We start from the raw sequence: 22435 nt of genomic DNA on the forward strand, positions 1-22435 counted from the left end.
AAAATATTGTGCAAGTTTGAATAAGCAAATCTCAAGACGAGTGTTTTTGGCTGTGATGTTGGTTTGTACCAAGAGGATGGTAGTTTTGTGACAACAGATGGTGGTCGTAAGGTTATGCCCAGGTTTCGAAGGCCGTGAGCAGGGTTGTTATTTTAACGGTTGTGAAAAAAAAAAGTATTGGCCATAGTTTTCGGAGTGGTGGTTAAAAGGGTGGTAGCCAAAATATATATGAGGGGTTTTGATGCAATTCTAGGGTTGGTGGCAGCGGAAGAGAGGTGTAGGTATAGGCCAAGCGAAATCGGGTTTTGGGTGGGTGATTCGGCCTAAGGATCTACTCTGAGGTGTTACCCTCTATCAAGAGCACGAGGCTCTGATACCATGATAGAGTTTAGAGAAAATATAAGAGAACGGTTTTATCATTGAGAATTGCATGAATTACATTAACACAATAGCACTATTTATACAAGAGGATTCATAAGCTAAATCTACCTAATTGATACACTAGCCGTGATACATGGTAAATCACAAGGAAAGAATTTCCTATACAAAATCTACTATAAATAAAGAGATTATATTAACTATATAAAAGATAAAACTTTTCAATGATAAAATCTTCAGGAATATTTTGCGTATCTTTATGATATATTCTCTATAGTTGTTTGAATCAAAGTGATGCCACAAGTAATTTTGATCAAAAGATTGTCGGAATAGTAACTTAGCTATGGAGTAAAAGTCATTCCGATATCTTTTCTTAGTTCAGAATTTTACAAGTTACAAACTTGTATTTGTATGTTCCTCATTCTATCTAAAGTTAACAAATCCATAAGCCTTTTCATTGACAACTAGTGGCGGAGCCAAGATTTGAACTTAGAGGGGCCCGAAAAATTTTAGGAGGGGGCGAACGGCTAATTTCATAAGGTACACTCAAAAAAATTTCGAAAAATTTAACTAAAAACTTCGAAAATTTCATCCTCCAGGGAGTAACCGCCCCTGCTAGCCCCCAGCTTCACCACTGTTGACAACCCAAGAATGTGCTATACTAATTATTTCATTCTCGACAATCTAACAAAGGTACTGAAATTAACCAAATCAACCACCATAAGAGATTCAATCTCAAGCGGCAGTTGAGCGGACAGACAAGATTGATGGTAATCAGGAAGCCATCACTCGCTGTAATTCTACAATTGCTTCTGCTACATCGGCTACCCGCTTTGCCTTCACGCGCACGTCTTGTGGCAACAATTTTCACTTCTCTATAAGCATTAGTGAGGTAAAAAGCTAGTTAGGTAGACAACAACTGTGAATGCTTTTAATTTATTTTATGAACGATTGTTTTTATCTGTAAACCCAATTACTAACACTACCATTACCATTAGTAATTTATTTATCCTATTTTGCTGATATTATGATTTAATTTCAATTTTAGTAAAGACCCAGTATAAGAAGAAAAAAATGCTTACATGTTACTCTGCCTTTTTTCTTATCACACCAAAAGAACATCAAGAGAATAAGAATTAAAATGATGAAAGAACATGAAGAGAAGAAGATTTGAATGATGTTGGTGTAATAATGATCTAGAAAAAAGAAGCAATGGAAAGAAACCTGTGTTTTATATAAATATTGAGTGTGTTATGTTAAATTGTTAACGCCGTTTGTTTTGTGATGCAGTAGTTATCTTATCAAGTTGAGTTGTAAGTTTGGAAGGTTTTAATTGGTTGGTCGCACCACATGTGTTAAGTGTGTTGGTGTATAGGGTGCAGCAAAAATTTACATAGTCTTTCCCATTAACATAATTGCTCATTTATGTACAAATTTTATTCTTTTATGGACTCTTTTTCATAATTTTTACACTTCATGCCCTTCCTCTAAAGGGGCGTTTGGTTCACAATGGTATGACAATAGTAGTATGCATGGTGGGGAATGAAATTTCATTCTCTTGGGGGGTGACGTGACTGGAAATAGAGGGTTTAGGGAGTATGGGAGAGAATGAAGAGGGGAAAGGGTATTGGAAAAATGGTGAAACAAACAATAAAAAAGGGAATGAAGGAGCATGATTTCCTTTCCCTTTCTTGTAGACCACGAACCAAACGCCCCCCTAAAACCCCCACAAAAAACATCTCTTTTCCGTTTCTCTTCAAAATTAATCAAATTTTCATCAAAATACTTTATTGATCTTAATTCTCATATTAATCAAGTGATAAATCATCGGTAATTATGCATCAAATTTTTGTGCATCAAATAAATTAAATGCAAATTGAATTAGAGGTGATACTAGTGCAAATAACGGATGAAGTAGACATTGGCTTTCTTATTTAAATAATTAGGGTTTGTGTTTCTAAAATTATAGGTAAAAAACAATTTTGTGTAGGGGATAATTAGCCAATTCGTGCTTTGAATATGTACTACCCAATCTGATTTCAGTGGCAGATGTCATGTTGATTGCATAGTCAATTAGAAGCAATGGCATGTTGAGTTTGTTGACTACGTTGCCAATTATTACTATTATTAATTTGATTTCACTAGTGTGTGCGGGGACGAAGGTTGTTGTGGTTAGTGGGGTTGTGGAGAGGAGGGAGAGGGTGGCGTACGGTGGGAGGAGTGGCGGTAGCTGGTAACGGTGGTGGTAGAGAGGTGGAGGGAGTAAATTAAAAGTGAGAATTGGAAAAAATACAAAATTGAAAAAAATGGGTGTTAAGATGACAAGGGCAAAATGGGAAATTAAGTATATAATTGAGTAAATCATGTACATGAAAGAGCAACACCCTTAATTAATCCTTTATATTGAATTTGCAAAATTCGATTCAAGAGTGATGGAGCGAGGGAGGGGCTAGGCGGCCTCCCCCGTTGACATTTGAAGATTTCAAAATTTTTAGTTAAAATTTCCTGATTTTTTAGAGGTTGCCCGCTGAAATTTTCCGCCCTACTGACTTTAAATTCTAGCTCCGACAGCAGACTACTATTCAACTTAATAAAATAACTATATTAAATATAATTAACATAGTCTTCTAAAAATAACTCAACTTTTAATTTTAAACAATAATAATTCCATCACAAAATGTCCCATTACCTAACTAAATTGCAATTTTAGCAAATTGAGGATTGATATTTTGTATAATACTTTAATACATCTTTAATATATGATAATTATGTAAAAAATATTAATTTAATCCATATCCAAATTTTTAAATTTTAAATTTTAAATTTTTTTGATATTATCTGTAAAATACAAAGGTTGGATTTTATTATTGCGATGGAAAGTCATCTGACAAAATATCGTATTTTAAAATAATAATCCAACTTTTTTTATATAATATATTTGATTTTAAAGATTTATTCAAATATTTTACAAAATATTATTCCCTTATTTGCTAAAAATGCAATTTAGTTGAGTAATAGGATATTTTTGTGACGAAAATGCAAAGGTTGGATTATTATTGTTTAAGTTGAAAGGTTGGGTTATTTTTAGAAGACTAAACAAAAGGTTGAGTTATTTTCGTAAAATTTGCCTATTTTATTTATTATATGACTCCATTAATTTGATTATATTGTTTAGTGATATGTTGCACTTCTAGTGAACAAAAGGAATTAGGGCCTAGTAGAAGATGAATAGGCACAAATAAGATTTTGTGGGAAAAAAAAATCTGTATTGATTCTACCTTTTATTTTTTATTGATGTATTTTTTTTATTGGAGAGTTTGAAAAAAAAGGGTTCGGACTTCTTGCCGGAATTATTTGAAAGATAAAATAAAAAATGAATAGTATTTACAAGTAACAACAAAATTAAGGCAATCAATCAAAATCAATATGCGTTGATTCGAAATGTGAATCCAATATAAAACCTTGGGTACACAAGAAATGTATTGAATCGATTCTTTGTATTAATCGATTCCAACAAACTCTCAAGTCTCAATCATATAAGTATAAGGAAATATTTGACATATAACCATATTTAGGGGTGTTATTCTTGGGTCCGGGGCTCGAACCGGACCAAATCGGATCATATCAAACTTAGTGAATGAAGACCAAACAAGGGTAAAATTGTGGACCGTTGACTGGACCATAGTTATGTTGGTCAGGACCGATGTGGACCCATAAAATGTATGGACCGGACCGGACCGATCCATGTGGACGAGTTAATATATTGCTTGTTACTTTATTATTTCAAGGATTACTAACATTTTGAAATCACCTATTGTTTTAGGGTTAAAACCAAATCCAACTTATTTTTGATAAATAGTTTGAAAACTTTGAAACCCGTTTTATTTTTTATTTAATAGTTTGGATTTTAATTTCATTTAAGAAAAAAAAAAAAAAAAATCTCTTCTACAAGCACCGTTTTGACTTTGGAGGCCAACCCTACCCAATACGTATATATATATTCTTCAGTTCTATAATTCTATAATTTTGTCTACGCTATCAGAAATATTTTGTGATAAAGCGTGCGCAGCCGCTTCGCTAATCACTCCAACAGAGGCCATAATCAAAGATTCAGAGAAAAAAAAAAAAAAAAAAGGTACTGCATTTATTATATCTGTGTTTTTGTATGGTTATTGACTACTCGATCCGTCTTCAGTCATTTGTTTATCTTTATATGATACGTATCACGTATGGGACGGTGACTGATGATTTGTTGTAAATGTTTTGAAATTGATCAGATGTTACCAGAAGAGTCACGGCTAGCAATTTGGCGTTATCTCAAAACAGAAATGGAACAGACTCGGTTACGTATGGAGAAGTCTTTGCCAGCAAGCCAGGATTTCCAACAAATTTTGCATATACTCAAAAAAACATATAAACAGTTTCTGGTAACACCCGAAGATTTCGATAATATTTTGCGTATATTAAACACTAGTAGTGATGGGTTGCATATGCTCGTGTTTGCATTGTCGTCCATCAACGGTATTGGCAAATGTTATGCTCTTATTTGCTGCAAGAAGGCTGGCATTGACATCGACGGCTACATATGGTTTTTTTCTTTATCCTTTTTCCATTTTGTTAACACAATTTCTCGCCTATAACGGTCACAAGTTATATATGATGGGAAAGGAGGTTGTGACTATCACAAACAAGACTTGTTGTTTGTTAATTATTTATATGCTAGCTGTCATATAATGACATTATGTGGCGGTTTTGTTTAAGGCATGCCTAAATCAGTTACAGTGTTGTTAGAATCGGGATTTTTCTAATTAGTAATTATGTATTGTATGTAGCTTTAACAATTCAATAATGTTGAGAAAGATATTTGGAGGTGGCGTGTTGACGGCTGCAGAGCTTGGTAATCTCCTGATGATTTTGGCAAATCCACGGGAGTTGAAGACACCAGACTGGCATCTTAATAGACAGGAGGACTACTCAGATGGTCGTTTCAGGCAGATCGTTTCTAATAACAAGCTTGACATGAAACTGCGAGACAAGGCTGATCAGCGCTGTACGAAAATCAGGTTTGTTCTTGTTCTGGTATGATTTGGTTGTACTTACTGTCTTGGAGAAAGTTGTCAACGCACACCGGCCAGAGTATTGTACTTACTTACTCTTGTATACAGAAACTACTCGGGTGTTAGAGTTCGTGAACAACGCACCAGAACCGTCGGACGCAGGTGAAAGACTGTCAGTGTCTCGAAGAAGCGTTATGCAAATCGCCCTATCTCTCTTTTTCAATCACTTTGTTTTAAGTTGTCTCTTGTTTTTACTGTGATGATGAAAGACTAGCTGTGTTTGATTACTTTTGTAAGTCCTAAAACATTTATCCTGCTGATCTATTATTCTATTTGCAAGAGATCTCTAAAGAGTGTATTAGGAAGGCGAAAGTGCAAAACTCATCGATCGAATCACTTTTAACACATTAGCTACTAGAAGAGTTAGGATTTACAACACCCTATTCATAATATTCTCATTTGATTTTGATGGTAAATGAGGTTTATTTTACCAAAGTTTTCACAATATATAATTGATACAGTTTGCAAAATACGATTATCTGAAAATATTTACTTTGATAACTCAAACGTCACAACGCTTACATTGTACTCGGTATCTTTCAACATAGAAACCGAACCTAAAAGATCTCACAACAACTACGGCATTGTACGTACATCAAGTGAAGAAGGCGGAAAAAAAAAACAGGTAAAAAAAACACAAGCCTTACCTTCCTTCTGGGATTTAATATACACAAGGGTTTGACGTCCAAAGATTACTACTGCATTAATAACCAATAGCAAGAACATCATGAATCCCTCCGCTTATTGTATTGCTGACAATCGGCTGGCTGTTGCACAGTTCGTTTAGAACTTATTTATCACCTAACATCACCATATTAAACATAATCAGCGCCTCGCAACTGAGTTATCAAGATTTCGAAGATTTTGGGAGCTGTTGCTATGACACAATGATTGGGATCAGGCCAAGACAATTATTTCTGATATCAAGATTCCAAACTGAGATTTAATACCATGCTCAACATCTAAAAGCTGACAAAATCAAAACTGTGGCTACAAAGTTAACCCTACTCTTCAGTCTCTTCAGATTCACTTTCCTCCTCGCTCTCCAACTTCAGATGATTTACATTCCTTTCCAATGGTGGAAGCCCATCATTGGACTCACAAGAGTTACCTTCTTCGTCACTCAGTTCCCCATCTTTATCTTCTTTACCTTGCACGACTTTCACTGTTTTCGAGGTTTCCTGAGACAACCAAGCATTTTGAACTGAGAGTATCTCAACGCTGTCTTTACATTCCGAATAAGCCTTGAGCAACTCCTTATTAAGTGACAGAAACGCGTGCCCCCATTTGAACTTGCCAAGCAACAAATTCGCAGTTTCCTCTTCGCCGCAAATGATCAACGCAGCCGACAAAGCTTCCACGCAAGATAACTCACATGGCCTGCCGTAGTTCACCGGGTTGGCTGCCACCAGCCAAGGTAGTAAGCGAGGAGCAGCACACCGTAGCTTCACAAATGGCACATCACCCAGCCGTGCCCACGAACAATCTACAACGGCCAACCCTCGCTGTTTGATCAAAGAGTAGTCCTCTCTCGAGACACAACTTGTCCCGACAGGGCTTAGGACAACACCCCCGAAACCAGCTGTCACTCGCAATTCTTTCAACAAGTTAAACCTAGCTAATTTCCGACCAGTGCACTTTTTTGAGTCACATTGTCCGAAATCCCACATGGCAAGCTGGACTTTGGGTCCTGCAAGTTCGGTTTCGTTATCTATTGTGTGCTCGTTTGGAAGCGACTCGCCTTCAACAGAAGGATCATAGCTGGAGCTAGGTTGGGCTCGCTGGGAACGATGATTTTTCACTCGCCTGGGCTTGTTATGACCCATGAGATACTGCTCAAGGCTAACTCTTATTGAGCAACTATATCCTGCAAATAATTTTAATCAAGTACTGCAAGATACGCACACAAAAGCTAATGAAGTATACCACACACCACTAGCTAAAATTCCTAATCAATACTCTGTCATCAATAGCATTTTTGGATAGGCTTTTAGGTAGAAATCTTCACACTTACCCTCTGGCCTCTAGTCTCTACTACAACAAATATACTTAAAAAAAAAGAAGCGTAAACTATCGACTTGGACAGACCAAAAAATAAAAAGAGTGAACTTGATACGATTATGGATGTCATAATTAGGCTAGGATACAAGCTCGCATTCGTATCAGAACTACTAGCGAGGGGTAATGTCCGTCTCTTTCACATTGAACTTCAAGGGAAGAATGATGCCATACAGGCCCGGTTCTGAGGGTCGTCTGGAGGGGCGGCGGCCTAGGGCCCAGGCTAGAAAGGGGCCCATTGTTCAGAGTTTTAAAATAATAATAGTGGTAAGAAAAGAAAAAAAAATCTAATTTAGTAAAAACGAAGCAATGCTTTTCTAATTTCTCACCCTGACTCTCTAGTCTCTACCCTCTTTTTTTTTTTCTAAGACCCGAATTCCCAACTCTTTTCTTTTTAAATTGGAAATTTAGAATTTAAAAACTCATCTTCTAATTCCTAAGCAACGGTTTCTTAATTTCAATGGCCCAAGATATAAGATATATGATCACTGATTAACTTATTGAGTCGATCATAACCCTAAAGCTTTGATTGAGATGGTCTTCAAATGTGGTAGGGTGAGGCTCTTGATAAAAGTTAACGCCTTAATTAAGAGTTAATCTTCTTCCACTACCACCACCCTTAATCCACCTTACACAAACCCACTATTAATGTTTTGCCGCAACTCCTTTGGTCAACCACCGCCAAAATTATTGGCCACCAGCCTCTTGGCCAAATTACCACCAAAATTGCATTATCTCACTACTAAAATTCGACCACCACTCCTTTGGTCACTATTAAAATTCGGCCACAACCCCTCATGGTAGATATTATTTTTAAGCGAAAGCAGCAAACCACTTGCCCAAAACCCGGCATGGCTCATCCCAAAATCCACAAAGCCTCTTCCCCTACACGAAAGAATTGCATTATACCCACTCCAAATTATGACACTATCCTTCTCTCACTACCAATTTCGGCCACCATCTTCTTATTCTTCTACTGGATTTACCTCAAAAGAATAAGAGGACAATTATCTAGAGTAATTAATGCATTTTTTGTAATTGGAAAGGTATACGCAAAAATAAAATTCAAACACCACTGATTTCACTTGCATTAACTAGCACATGTACATTATCCCTGAAAATCAAATAAGCAAAGCTCAAAGTTTAAAGCATTCATTCATTAACTAGCACACTCTTGGACAAATCCTCATCATCAGTAAAATCAGACGAAACATATGAAATTAAGAACAAATTAATATCAATTGAATAGCAAATTAATACAGTACTAATTTAAGGGCAAATTCGTATGAGATTCAATTCAAATAAGCATATGAAATTAAAAACAATAAAAAGATTAAAATCATACTTACTAAATAATTGATGGATTCGAAATAGGAATACAAAAAAGAGGGATTTATCCTTCTTGCTGGTCGTCGTCGTCTTCGGCGGTCACTATCGTCGTCGGCTGCCGTATAATCTCAGTTTATGGTTAGAGGTGCGTTTAGGGTTTGAGCCTAGAGGTGGGTTTTGGGTTCAACCAAAGAATTGGGATTTTGGTAAAGAAAGACACTAAAATAAGAGTCCATATTCGAGTCCATACTTGGCAGTTAGTACATTGATTTTTTTTTTTTTTTTTTTTTAAGGTAAAGAAATTAGGTTGATTAATTAACCTATACCATCCTTTCGGATGAGAAAGGTAAACGAAATTCAAAGAATTTTCATTTACCACGGAGAACCATGATAAAAAAGGGTACAAAGAAGGAGACTCTCGTCTGAAAAGTCGGATACTTTAAAACCCCCAAAACAAATTCATTACGATAAAATAGAAGAGCTGAGAAGTTACCTTACCAAACTGTAAAGAACACAAAAGGGGGAACAAAGAAACCTAAAAACCAGATTTGTTTACGCATCCAAAAGGATTAAAAACTTCAATACACATTCATCAAAAAGCTAAACTTTATATTCTGAAAAAAAATGAACAATGAGTTCAATTTACAAAGATAAATCGATAAAAATTGCTATTAAATCCTTAATTTAAACCTTCTTTAACTAAGATATGCCCTCCTAGGCTAAATTGGAGAGCAAATTAAAGTCTAATCTTTAAGAAGGAGAAAATGAAGAAAAATGGCTGAAATATTATGAAAAAATTAACAATGACTTCAATTTACAAAGGTAAATCGATAAATATTGCTATTAAATCCTTAATTTAAACTTTCCTTAACTAAGATATGTGACTAAAAAATGCCATCCCAGACTAAAGTGGAGAGCAAATTAAAGTCTAATCTTTAAGAAGGAGAAAATCAAGAAAAATGGCTGAATTTTTTTGAAAAAAGACTTGATAAGAGACTAGGATCTACCTCATCTTGAAGGAGGAACATGGCTATGAAGAATGAAGATTAAAGAATAGGGATGAAGAAGATCTTGGGAAGGAGGCTTCTACACCCATTTCTTTAAGTCTTAGATTTTTTTGCTTTTAAGAAGGTTTTCTCTTTCTAAATTGTTAGAGCGAGAGGGAGCCTAGTACATTGATCATTCGGTTGAGATTGTTTTCTCCAAACATCTAACGATCCTAAATTTATTCATAAATATTCATAAAAGTAAAGGTAAAATGAAAGTTAGAAGGGAAATTATTATTAAATGGGGCTTGAAAGAAGGAAATTGTAAGGATCCTAATCTAGAAAATAGAACCATGTGTGTTACTTAGAGCTGATCATATGGCTCAAGCCCCACCCGGCCCAGCCCGATTTTTCCCCAGGCTTGGGCCTCTATTTTAGGCCCGAAAAGCCAACGGCTCGAAGCCCATGGCCGATTCAATATAATAGGGCCGGGTTTGGGCCGACGTTATGCCCGGATTTTGGCCCGGCACGGCTCGAACATTGCAAAATTTACGAATATGTAAAATTTAAGAATGTTAATAAGCATTCAGTAAAATAATTAACCTATCAATTATTGTATTGTAAATAAGTCATAGTCACTTGTTTACATGTATTAATTTGATAAGGCTTAGTATTTTCCTTTACTAGTATTTAAATGATAAAAAATGAGCTAATGATTTTGTATCACACTAGTGCCGATAAATTTTTTACCATTATCGGCGTGCTAAGTCAGTATTTTTTAGCCTAATGAACAACAAATATCAAATCAGTTATAACACTACAACAACATACAGTAAGCACCGCACTAAAATATATTATTACACTACTAAAAATTCTGCATTTAGTTTGTATGGATCACCTCTATCAGTAGGTTCATAAAATGTACGTTAGGTTACTACTTAATTGACAATACTTGAAAAAATCACATAATTCTTTACGAAAATTTTGATAACAAATACACAAAGTATCTAACTTCATAATGGGGATTTCTAAACTTATTTCAAGAGAAACAAATAAAATTTAGCCCGAATTGGCTCGAAAGCCCGCTTTAACCCCGGACGGGCCAAGTTTGGGTCGATGAAATAAGCCCGTACTTGTAGCCCGACCCGCACACTTGGGCTTAATTTTGCCAGAACTCTGATTGCTTACGGCTTATGCCCATTAATTTTTGCTTAATGAGCCCATTTTTCTTTTAAATATTAATTCTTTTATAAAACATTTTTACAGAGTGTGAGGTTAAGACGGTGAAGGAATAAGAGGAGAGTAATTGTGTGTATTTTTAGATTTTTTTATTAGGCGGGTCAAAATAAATAGGTTTTGTAGATTGTAGTTGGTATTTGGGTCGTGCGAATTTTGCTCGAACTCTGATTGCTTACGGCTTACGCCCATTAATTTTCGCTGAAGAAGCCCATTTTTTTAAAAAAATATTAATTATTTTATAAACGTTTTTACACATGCATTAATAAAAAACCATGTATAACTTTACATTATTTAACCTCATAAAACTTCCATTACTTAACATGGTTAAGTGATAAGGGCATCAATGTAGTTTGTGGATGGTTTTACAATGACTTATTGTAAGACATTTTATGAGAAACTTACTATTTTTTTTATAAAAAAATTTAGAGTGGGCCTAAATACATTATCAGAATGTCTTGAGACACTCTCTTTATGTTTCATATGACTGATTTGCCATTTAACTTCCAACTTCTCAAATGCAGTTATTATAATAAAATCAGAGGTATTTTCGTCCATTACTTATAATTGGAGTGTCCCAGGAGATTTTGTGAATGTATTTATTGCACCCAAAATTTATTAGAATGTATATGTATATCCTATGAGCATAAGACTATCGCCTTAGATCGGCTTATACGGGATAAGCCATATTACAAGTAAGGTTATAAATTTTAGATAAAACTAAAGTTTTAAGTGTATTTGTAATTTATAAGTACAATTAATTATTCTTTCAGTTAGATTATATAAATATTAATGTATTTTATTAATATTAGTGACTTATATGTTCTATAATTACATTTAAGACAACTTACATTAACAGGTTACTCCGGGATCCCATGTCAATATTCACTGGACTTAACCACGAAAAAGACAGGTTGAATCTAAGGGGAACTAAGTTAACGGGTTACTTCAGCTCGACTGGTTTATATCAAAATTCGTTGGACTTAACCTCGGAAAACACTAGCCGGTGTCAAGTCAAATTTCTACAGGTATATCATAGATGCTTTAATGTTTGACCTTAGAATTTATAATTTTTTAAAAAATTACCCCAATTCATTTAATTCATATTTCTCGGTTTTTATTTAGCCTCTCAAATCTCAATCATTATGTCAAGTAGTAACTCAAACTTAGATTTCAAGAGGACAAATCATTGGACAATTAAACTTAATGCGTCTTATATCTTAATATTGTTGCCTTCTAAATGCAAATATTATTTATATTTCAAGTCCAAATTCTTAAATATGACTTTATACAAAAGTTAAGTGTTATGATTTTTTTAAAATAATGATGTTTGAAGTGCATATCCGTGCAATTTTCACTAATTAACAATCGAAACTAAACAAAAAAAGGGTTAATTTTTTAAATTTAAACGTGTACGGAGCAAAATTATTTTAAACTTGCACGGGTTCTACAAACCTAAATGAGTTTGACTAAATAATAAATAGGTTTAACAATTTGCACGGATATGCAACTATTTAGGGAGTTTCACTTTTAGTAATTTTGTTTTATTCATCTGAATCCTTTTATTTGATATGTAAGTGGAGTTTTTTGAAGTCCCTGCCTAACAAGACAAAGTATTAACTCAAATTTAATTACCAAGAAAATATATCATACATACTGTAATAACTACCTAGCCAATTGACCCTAATGCATTATTTACTTTAATTGCAAATGTAAATTGTAAAAAAAAAACTTAAATATGACTTTAGAACTCAAATATTACAATTGTAATTTAAAATTGTTGAACAAAAAGTAAAAACATTTATTACTTTATTTTAAAATTTTCATTTTAAGATAATTAACTTTAAAAGGAGATAATTAACTATTATATATTACTTGTCGGTATTAATTGTCGGGCGGTTAATTTTATTTAATAATCAACTTTAAAAGGAGATAATTAACAAAAATTAAAAATATTTATTATTATATACTACTTGTTGGTATTAATTGTCGGGCAGTTAATTTTATTAAGAGAGAGAATATTGAGCTTTTATGTTTATATGATTGTATCGAAGATAACATAGAATATACGAGTAATCTGTGAATATTTTTTTTCTAATTTTTAGAATATAACATAAATATAGACAAAACTTTCGTATACAAATTGTATACTTTTTTTATCAATAAATCTTGATAAAACATTATTCAGTCAGGACTTTGTGCATTTTTTTGTAAAAAATCTTCATTCATTATTTAGATTTTACAAATAAAATGAATGAGTAGATCCGTGTAATTTTTGCACGGGTTTAAAGTTAGTAAATGGTAAACAAATGACCGGAACGGAGGGAGTATAATAAATAAAGACAAAATATTGAAGACAAACAACAATAATAACAAAAATCGTGGCAAAAGATTAATAAACGTAACAATATTCATAGCAAAATATTAGTAATTTGTGATAAAATTTAGTAAATTGTGGTCATAAACATGACATATGTTTGGCGATATATTATGGCAATATACCTATTGATTAATAAAAGTTTTTTCTTACGAGTCTTTTTTTGTTCCTCAAGGCCCAATCAATCACTAATCCGGGTTTACAAAACACCATCAACGTAAAAACATAGATAGTCCCGTGAATTTCACGGGTAATAGAACTAGTGATTTAAAAAAAATGATCATACATTGTATTTCCATTCTCTTTAAAAAACCCAAAAGACATTTACTGTAGCCAGAACAGTAACTCTTGTCATTTCTGCCCATTTTGCCCTTGCCTATTATTCATCCTATTTTTCGTTCCATTTATCATTCCTCACCAGACATTCTCGTTTCTCCCTCTTTCACTCTTCCACCTTCAATTCCCCTCACTTTCCCACCTACTATTACCATCTGCGCACACTCATTTTCCCCACCATTCCCCATATCAATTATTCATGCTTATGCGGAGGATAAATGAGATCTATGTGTCGATCAAAGTCGCCAGCGAGGGACATCGGCGGGTTAGATGAGGTATCTTAAGTTTAATTAACCCTTTGCTGCTGATGTTAGATGACGTATGTTATTGATTGTGAATTAATTAAATAAGTTAGGGTTTAATTTGAATTAAATTAAATAAGTTAGGGTTTAAATTTTTGGATTTAAATTGGTTGCATGCAGTAATCTGCAGCTTAAAAGGTGACTGATTATGTTCGAACTGAGGAGCGTCGCCAGCGAGGGACGTCAGCATTAGTGAGGTACTTTAAGTTTAAATTAACCCATTGCTGCTGATGTTAGATGAGCTATATTATTGATTGTGAATTAAATAAGTTAGGATTTAGGGCCTCAAAGGAGAAGGATTGCCTATTTTAGCACTCGAATACATTTTAATTTAACCGGTTTATTTCGTTTGTTTTTATACCTATTTTCTATTTTCCTAATTTCTTGTGGCGACCTTTGCATGTGGGGGTGGCAAAATTATTATCATGCTATAATTCCAATGTAAATTTCTGTGCTATTTTGGTGTTTCGCTATTGTATTTGATCTCCTTTCCTTGAGATGATTTGGGGATTCCTGCATTTTTTTGGTTGTTGTGATGCCGTGTTTTCGTGCATGAAATTGTTGCTTTATATTTAGTCCCACAACATTATTTGTTTATTTTTGGTCCAATAACATTATATGGAAGTGTAGAAATGTTGAAGAACATCCTCATTTGATGTCGTTGATTTATTGGCTCCAGTTAGTTATTCTGTATAATTTGGGGTGATTTGATTATGATGGATATAGAGATGTAGTTAAATAATCCATTAGCTTTCTTAGTCAAGTGGGCGCAGGGCGTGATTATTAATCTTCTAAAGAACGCGCATAAGCTCGAGCTGTTGCTGAATCGCCCGTGCTTTAGTCCGTCTATTTGTTGTCCTTGAACTGACTAGAAGGTTCTATTAATGCAGGCCACTCTCAATCGTAGGAGATAAACCTATCGACAAAAAGACGAGGAGCAATCCTCAAAACATGTCAAACTGGACTCCGCTGCACAATCTCATCCTGAAAAGCACAGGTAACTGTCGTGCATTGCCGTGCTCTGTAATTATATTTATGTGTATGATATTGTGACCGGGGATGGGAAAGCTTACTGTCACCTTTATTAGAAAATACTCTCAAGCTATGGCGCTTACTCAAATGTTTGGACACGAACATGGTAGCTGCATTCTTGTAGACATGAGCACACTGCTTACAAATTAGAATTTGGCTAACAAGATTTGTTTTCTCACAATTTTTTATTTATTTAGGGGAGATTGATTGTGGTCACTTTTTCTTATTGTTATTTATCACCCAGCTGCACTTTTTATTTTGGGATAATTGATTGTGGTATGTACACATAATCATGTTCTTATAAGATGCAATATACCGTAGGGAAGATAACTAATTCCACTAAAGTTATAAACTACCTCATACATACCTACAACCTCAAAGTTATTGACGCCAACCACAACTCCATATGCACCAATTACGTGGTTGTCCAGTGTGCCCACGCAAGGGAGATCTACCTAACACTCTTAACAGTTAAGGAAAGGGTTTCGGCATTCAAAAGAACCTGGAGCCTACTACCGTACTTGTTAAACATGATGTATTCACCTGGCATGGAGAACCCTTCAACAAACCAATTGTTCAATCCCCACCTCTTCCACCGCAAAAACACACATGGTCACCTGAAAACCCAATGAATGTCGTGAACTGCTTGGGAAGCGAAAACCCAGATTTCTATAAAGTTCCGTCAGAGTTAGAAGCCGTTGTTAGGCGTCATAGGAATGCTTAGGGTTACAGCATTCAGGTTATATTCCTATAATCCTATAGCAGCCAATTGTAATGATGTAAGCATGGCCGCTACTTTTATGATTTTGTTGGCAGTTAGCCATTAATTAGGATATAGTGGTTTTAGAAATGATGAAATAAAAAAAATGACGGGTAAAATGTAAGCCCATATTATTAATTTGAGTTTGTGACAATTTTTGTTATGCATCTGAAAACAATGTATGCATGTTTTAAACACAAAGGTAAGGGGTAAGGCTCTAGGTAATGTTCTATATTGTACTTGGTTTAGATGTAAAAATATCTAGGGTCCTGTTCAGATGTTCATGTTGTAAATATCTAAATAAGTGCATTCTCATTTTAATGTTCGATTTGTTATTCTTATTATATGATAAATAGCTTATCCTAGAAAATTTGCAAGGCCGCTTACTCAATATCTCTTACGTGAATACCAGGTTGCAGGACATATGTTTGAGGCTGAATTGAGTGGGTACAATGCTAGAATAGACATTCTAGAGGGAGATATGCTTGGGAGACTTCGGGTAAGAACTTTTCTGCGGGCCTCATCCTCTAGATAGCATACGTTGTTTGTATGTCTTGTATTTGTTGTTCTATTTTAAGTTGTGATCTTCCGAGCAACAACAAAAGGGCTAGAAAACCATTGTGCAAGGTTGCTTAATTCATAGTGCGGTGATGAGAAAGGCGGCCAGAATAGAACATGGAGTTTGAAATGATACAATTAAGAAATATGAATACACAATTACACATAATACTTATCAAGTGTATTCAACTATTTAAACCATAAGTAAAAAATTGTGAGCGTATGGCTTATATAATGAGTGCTGATTTCAATTATGTTAATATTAGTATGTCAAAGATGATCAGATTGTGGCAGTGCAGTGAAGCTGGTAGCAATTATGTTATTAATTTCTTTTGTTCTTGGATGTGGTATGATGGGTAGGTGTTCAATGTTTGTTTATTTGATTATAGTTACTTTGTAATTTGAAGTAACTTGGGATTAGGATTGAGAGTCCTCCAAAATATATTTAATATAGACATCTCTTTTAAGCGTCATATCTATTACGGCTATATGTTTGAGTAGAGTTAGTGCATTGAATTCTGGTCACCAAAGGAAATTACTATTGTTCGAGATCAGCTCATAAGGGTTTGTTTAGAGAGGTGAGAAGATATTCGCATTTGACGGTGAAGATTTCTTTTGAGACGGTCTTATATTTGACATACAATTAATAATATTTGGCTTAAAGTAAATCACATAAAATACTTGGGACTTAACGGAAATCACAAAAAAATAAATCTTTGTCGACATAGATTCTGGTGATCACGAGTGGGATTGTTCAAGTAGATAAAGGGACATAAGAGAGCTATAGGGATGGCAATCAAGAGAGTAGTCTAATCGAAAACGCGATCATCATATGGATAGGCTATGATACTCTGACCGCGATCATCAACAAGGGATATGGTTGGAGGGAGGGAGGAGATATGCTCTTTGTTTGCTTTTGTTCAAATTCGGGAGGAAAGGAGGGAAAGGGAGGGAGAGAAGAGAGCATTTGTGCTTAGTTTTTTATAATTTGTCTCCGCATAGACGGTGTACGCGCCATTGATTTCGACTTATATGAGACTAACTACATATCTATCACAACATCACGGAATGTGGGACAAGCTCCATATCCTTATTCTAAAAATGCCGTGCTTAATAAGGCATAACATATGGTTGATGGGGACTAACTTATTCTAGAAAAAGGCAATAGGGTAGGGTGATTCTTAGTTTTGTTTTTAACTTCCCACGTCATGTTAGGGGCTATGTTTAGTGTTAATGTTTTTAAGTGGGTACTTTTTTTTTCAATTTCATAAATTTGGTATCTCGTCTTTCTTAAATCATATAAATTCCCGTACTTGGTAGTTTAGTGTCGGTCTTATACGAGTCAGGGGGAGAAGGAATTAGACATGGAAAGGGAGAGGGAGAGGGGAGAAGGAAAGAGAGGTTGGGATAAGGGGCAGATGCAGAGGAAGAGAGTGAGGGGGAGGATGAAGGATAAATGAGCTTTGCTTAGTATTGCTTAGACGAAGAGGAGAGCGGGAGAGAGACACTATGCTTGGTTTATTCATATTGGGAGGGAGGTTGAGGGAGAGGGAGAATGGGCCGAACGTAGAGGGAGGGTAAAGGGAGGTTTGACAATTGAGAAGATGGGAGGAGCAGTGTCATTTCAGTGTTGATGTTGGTCATTGAGTTTTTCGATCAGGTTTGAGATGGGACATTATGTGTTAGACTCATTTTAGTGCGTTGCTATTAGGACATGGGTCTTCTTATCATGGTTATGAATTGCTCAACCAAGTTTTCGAGCCATTTTGGGTTATGTGGGTTTTGCTTCAAATAATTTGATGTTGGTCATTGAATCGGGTATTGCAGATCAAGTCATTTATAGGTCCGTGTTTTTATTTTCCCTGTTTGGTCAATTTTGTCGAGAACCGGACTACATATATCCATTTTCTTGAGCCACCCATTTAACTCATGGGTTTGATTTTTGTTATTTAATAAATAGATTCTTGTTGCTGCTGATGATGGTTCATTTTAAAGTTTTAGCGGAACGCTCGCTGCTCACGTCATAGTATAGTTAATGTAGATCCATGAGGTGGATGGTTAGCCTACTACTCTACTGCTGTCAAATTGTTTTACATTCATGTAAAGCTAGAAGTTCCCCTTGCCTATCTATGACTTTGTCTCATACAACCTAACCTAACATAAGAGAAGGAGAGGAGGAGAGTACCAGATGCAAAGAGAAAAGGGAATGAAGACAGAGAGGGGAATGGAGAAGAGGGGGACGAGGAGGAACAGGGGGAGGGAGAGGAGGAGAGATAGCAGGAAACAGGGGAAGGAGGAAGAGGAGGTGAGAATTATGTGAACCCCGTTGACATATTTGCAGTATTCGACGTAAAGGTATCCATAAATTTTAAACTTTTTTACGTAAGAATGCTTGCTATATAAAGGACGAGAAGGAGGATGAGGAGGAAGAAGAGGAGTAGAAAGGAAGGTATTAGCAAAGGGAAATTTGACTCGTCTAGGAAGAGATGGAACTATTAGGTGATCAAATATTGAAGACAATTATGACATTTTGTTTTCTTTGAGATAGTCTCATATGTGACATAGACCCAACATAATTTTGGGAAGTAAAGGAACGCAACTGTTTTTCCTATTTCACGCATTGCAAGTTGCAACTCCAAAGTTAACAGCATTTTGCCATCTGTGGTAGGGAAACCCACTATTGGCTATAGTTATTAGTCACCAAAAAAACACCTACTGTAACATCGTATTGTGGGGCTTTTATGAGACCATTTTCTTGATAAAATGAAGCTAAGCCCAATTTTTTTTTTTGATATTATCCTCCTTCAAGCTTTACCCAGTCACACACGGTCTTTACTTGTTTTGTTGCACTTAACTGCTCATAATGTGAACTTTTCACTCCTCGATTCCTTTTTCGTGGTATATTACCATATGCTTGTATGTGTTTTTGGTAGGAAATATTTCTTAGATGATTGTCTTGTGTTTGTTTGACGACATGTTACAATGTTATGTTTCAGATTATAGACTGACATGTTTTTGTTTTGGAGAATGAAGGGAAATAGGCCAATTAAGATCACGACTCACATAACTCTAAATTTGACCCAAAGAGCTGGGATATAGCACGTCCAAAGGGTTCTCCGCTGTTCTTATATGCTAAATATTCAAGAGGTTGTACAAGTTGGTTATGTGGCGTAAAACCCTCGCAAAAAAAGGGGACGGAAGCTCTGAAGGTGGTTCCTAGCCAGCACCAAGAATCTTGCCGTTGTTGAAGAGGCCACTACTGCCGCACTTGTCCTGCCTAATGTATCTGCAGATGGCTCTGTAGGCTGTTGCAAACTCTAACCCTTTTACATAGTCAATGTATGCAGGTGCGGTATAGTCGAGTGCTTAATAGGTAACCTATGATAGGGCCTTTTGAGTCTATGACGACATGTCTGAACTGCTCATAATAATTTATGTAATAATAGAATGTGATGAATTCGTTTGTGTTGTAAATTAGATCAGTACTACCATGATGCCCTTTATTGCACGAGAAGTCATATTTTAAACGATAGGCTATTGTTAGTGTGACTTGTGAGGAGGATAAGGTACTTGGTATACTGTTCGGCTCTAACAACTACGAAGTATATTTTTCATTGAGAGAAAGAACGATATTTGATATTTTTATCCGAATATACTCTACTTGCCTTACCTTCTCTCGATTAAAGTTATTACTTCTCCAAATTGGGGCACCGCGCCCGATAGGGCGCGGTGCAACAACTAGTTTTTTAAAGTGGCCCTAATCTACACTTTTGCCTAGGGTCCCACAAACCTCAGGATCGGGCCTGATGCCATAAAAGCTAGACGGTAAGCGAGTAACAACCTACTAATTAGCTTCCTCCTATGTATTATACACAAATATCCAATCAATAATAAAGGGTAAAAAGAATTACACAAGTATTGAATAAGGCAACCTTACACATGCTTATTGTAGACGGGTTAGCTTCGTAAATATGAAGTATCCGCTTTACATAATTTTTGTATAAAACCGCCTTAGAAGAGACTAAAGATGAAGATTAATTTCAAGCAATTAAGATTCAATACCCAGTTGTTCTTAATCCATCAGACAAAACATCAGGAACTAGAGAAATACCAATAATAAAAGAAGCCATCTTTTTGTTGTAAAATTAAAACCCAACTTCCAAAAATCCATTACCAAACCATCAAATGAATAATAAACCATTGAATTGGATATTGATGAAAAATCATCCCCAAAACATACTAGTATATAATTACAGCAAATAACAGTGATAAATCATAGCGTATAATTGGAACAATCATAATCACAATTATAGATAAGAAAATAAGGGGAATATAAAGAAATAAAGAAAGGGATGAAGGGATGAAGGGTGTAACCTGATACAGTCTTACGAAGTGCGAATGGCGGCGACCAAGGGAGTGGAGAGGAGAGGGAGTAAACAGTAACTCGAGTAAAATGGGCAAAGGTTGCAATTGTATAACTCGGGTTGCAGCATGTCTTGCTATAGACGGATATATTCGACTATAGCAAGAGACGGGTCAAATACCCTTGGGTCCTACCACGCAAGTTGTTGTTTGTCTTATGCGTAATGTGGCATGTTACTTGGCCCGTCTTTAGTTATAGATGGATAATTGCCGTCTATAATGAGATTTTGTGCTCGGGTTGATCCGTCAGGAACCCTCGTGTTTTTCAAATTCGTACATAAATTAGTTTTATACCCGTGCACGAAATGCGCAGGTTTTAATACTCAGCTATAATATTTTTTTTTTTGTAAAAGAAAAAACAAAAAACGTATTGATAAAGGTTTAGAGTTGTGCAAAAATAACTATACATGATTAATTGTTCAATTGCTTAACTAAGTAGGTATTTAAGGGGATGCTAATCAATCTCTCTTAATAAACTCAACTCGAATTTACACAAAAGACAAAGGGGAAAAGGTGAGATTTCTACTTATAAAGGTAGATCGGGGCATAGGAGGCATGTTCCACCATTAGTCCAAGCTTGAAGGCTAAAGGAAGAGCATTGGAAGTATTTTAGAGAGAGGGGAAGGATTTTGGAGAGATAAGGAGGAAGGTGGAAATGATTTTTGGGTTAGGAAAGGAAGGAGGTAAATCCCGTATTCTGAACACAACGACACTCGACCGAGTGCCAAGTCCACTCGGTCGAGTGAACTCACTCGGCCGAGTAGCACTCCACTCGGTCGAGTGGACGCACTCGGTCGAGTGTACCTTTCACTCGACCGAGTAAACTCACTCGATCCGCTGCAAGGTCAAGTGTAAAGCCGTCTTTTCCTTCTTCTCACGCGTTCCGAGGTCTAAGTACGGGTTCCACAAATGCCGGGTATTACAATTATAATAGTCCTTACATATATTAGAGAAACGGGAAGAAAAATAAAAGCCAGAGGGAGTATGTTATTAGGTTTGGTGCCCGGCTACGCCTGGACTGTCTTTATTTACCATTTAAATTGTATTTTCTATGAAATATGTTGGGAATCGTTTTTGGCATGATTCGACCGATTGTGGCAGGGAACTCGACCGAGTGAGGGTATATGTGATTTTGCAATAGCTACTGGATTGTGACAACTCGACCGAGTATAGAGGGTACTCGACCGAGTGCGGCTGTGACACCCCCATACTCCAAGTGCCTTACCAGGACCACTCAGGTATAAAGCTGTCACCATATCGGTTTCCCGAGGCAATGATAATCAAAAGACAATAAAGAAACAACGTTTAAATAGTATGAAGTTTAAGTGAGTAAATACAATCCAAAACCAACGGCCAAAATACGGTTTACATAATCTCAAAACAACTGTCTAAAAACTATCAAAACTACAGCGGAAGACTCTATCATCTGATGGCGACACATCCCAGCTATCCCATGTATCTCGACTCATACCTGCTCAACAACTGCTCACCATCCCCGAATGGATCACCACAGTTTTTAAAACAATTAAACGGGGTCAGTACTA

At 35.7% G+C, this 22435-nt stretch overlaps 2 protein-coding genes and 1 long non-coding RNA gene across 5 annotated transcripts; 2 read left to right on the top strand and 1 right to left on the bottom strand.

Annotated features, from left to right (window-relative positions):
• The first annotated feature begins 4405 nt into the window (after nucleotides 1–4405).
• On the top strand, nucleotides 4406–5774 carry LOC141596806 (small ribosomal subunit protein uS13z/uS13y/uS13x-like). Its single transcript, XM_074417056.1, has 4 exons — nucleotides 4406–4513; nucleotides 4656–4966; nucleotides 5211–5441; nucleotides 5544–5774. The coding sequence occupies exons 2-4, from the start codon at nucleotides 4656–4658 to the stop codon at nucleotides 5599–5601; spliced, it is 600 nt and encodes a 199-aa protein (XP_074273157.1). The 5' UTR covers nucleotides 4406–4513; the 3' UTR covers nucleotides 5602–5774.
• A 196-nt stretch (nucleotides 5775–5970) lies between these two features.
• On the bottom strand, nucleotides 5971–9074 carry LOC141596805 (uncharacterized). 2 transcript variants are annotated; one of them, XM_074417054.1, is made up of 2 exons: nucleotides 8903–9074; nucleotides 5971–7362 (listed from the first exon to the last, which is right to left on the bottom strand). In XM_074417054.1, the coding sequence occupies exon 2, from the start codon at nucleotides 7319–7321 to the stop codon at nucleotides 6500–6502; it is 822 nt and encodes a 273-aa protein (XP_074273155.1). In that variant the 5' UTR covers nucleotides 7322–7362; nucleotides 8903–9074; the 3' UTR covers nucleotides 5971–6499. The 2 variants fall into 2 exon arrangements, with proteins under 2 accessions (XP_074273155.1, XP_074273156.1); XM_074417055.1 differs by having other exon boundaries at nucleotides 8899–9008.
• Nucleotides 9075–13814: 4740 nt separating this feature from the next.
• On the top strand, nucleotides 13815–20115 carry LOC141594330 (uncharacterized). Of its 2 annotated transcripts, none has more exons than XR_012522128.1 (5): nucleotides 13815–14092; nucleotides 14240–14316; nucleotides 15010–15116; nucleotides 16324–16410; nucleotides 19496–20115. It is a non-coding gene; the product is annotated as an uncharacterized LOC141594330 (long non-coding RNA). The 2 variants fall into 2 exon arrangements; XR_012522127.1 differs by having other exon boundaries at nucleotides 13816–14092; nucleotides 19503–20115.
• Nucleotides 20116–22435: the final 2320 nt, after the last annotated feature.

Source organism: Silene latifolia, chromosome 8 (assembly GCF_048544455.1).
Source record: "Silene latifolia isolate original U9 population chromosome 8, ASM4854445v1, whole genome shotgun sequence".
Lineage (NCBI taxonomy): Eukaryota > Viridiplantae > Streptophyta > Magnoliopsida > Caryophyllales > Caryophyllaceae > Silene > Silene latifolia.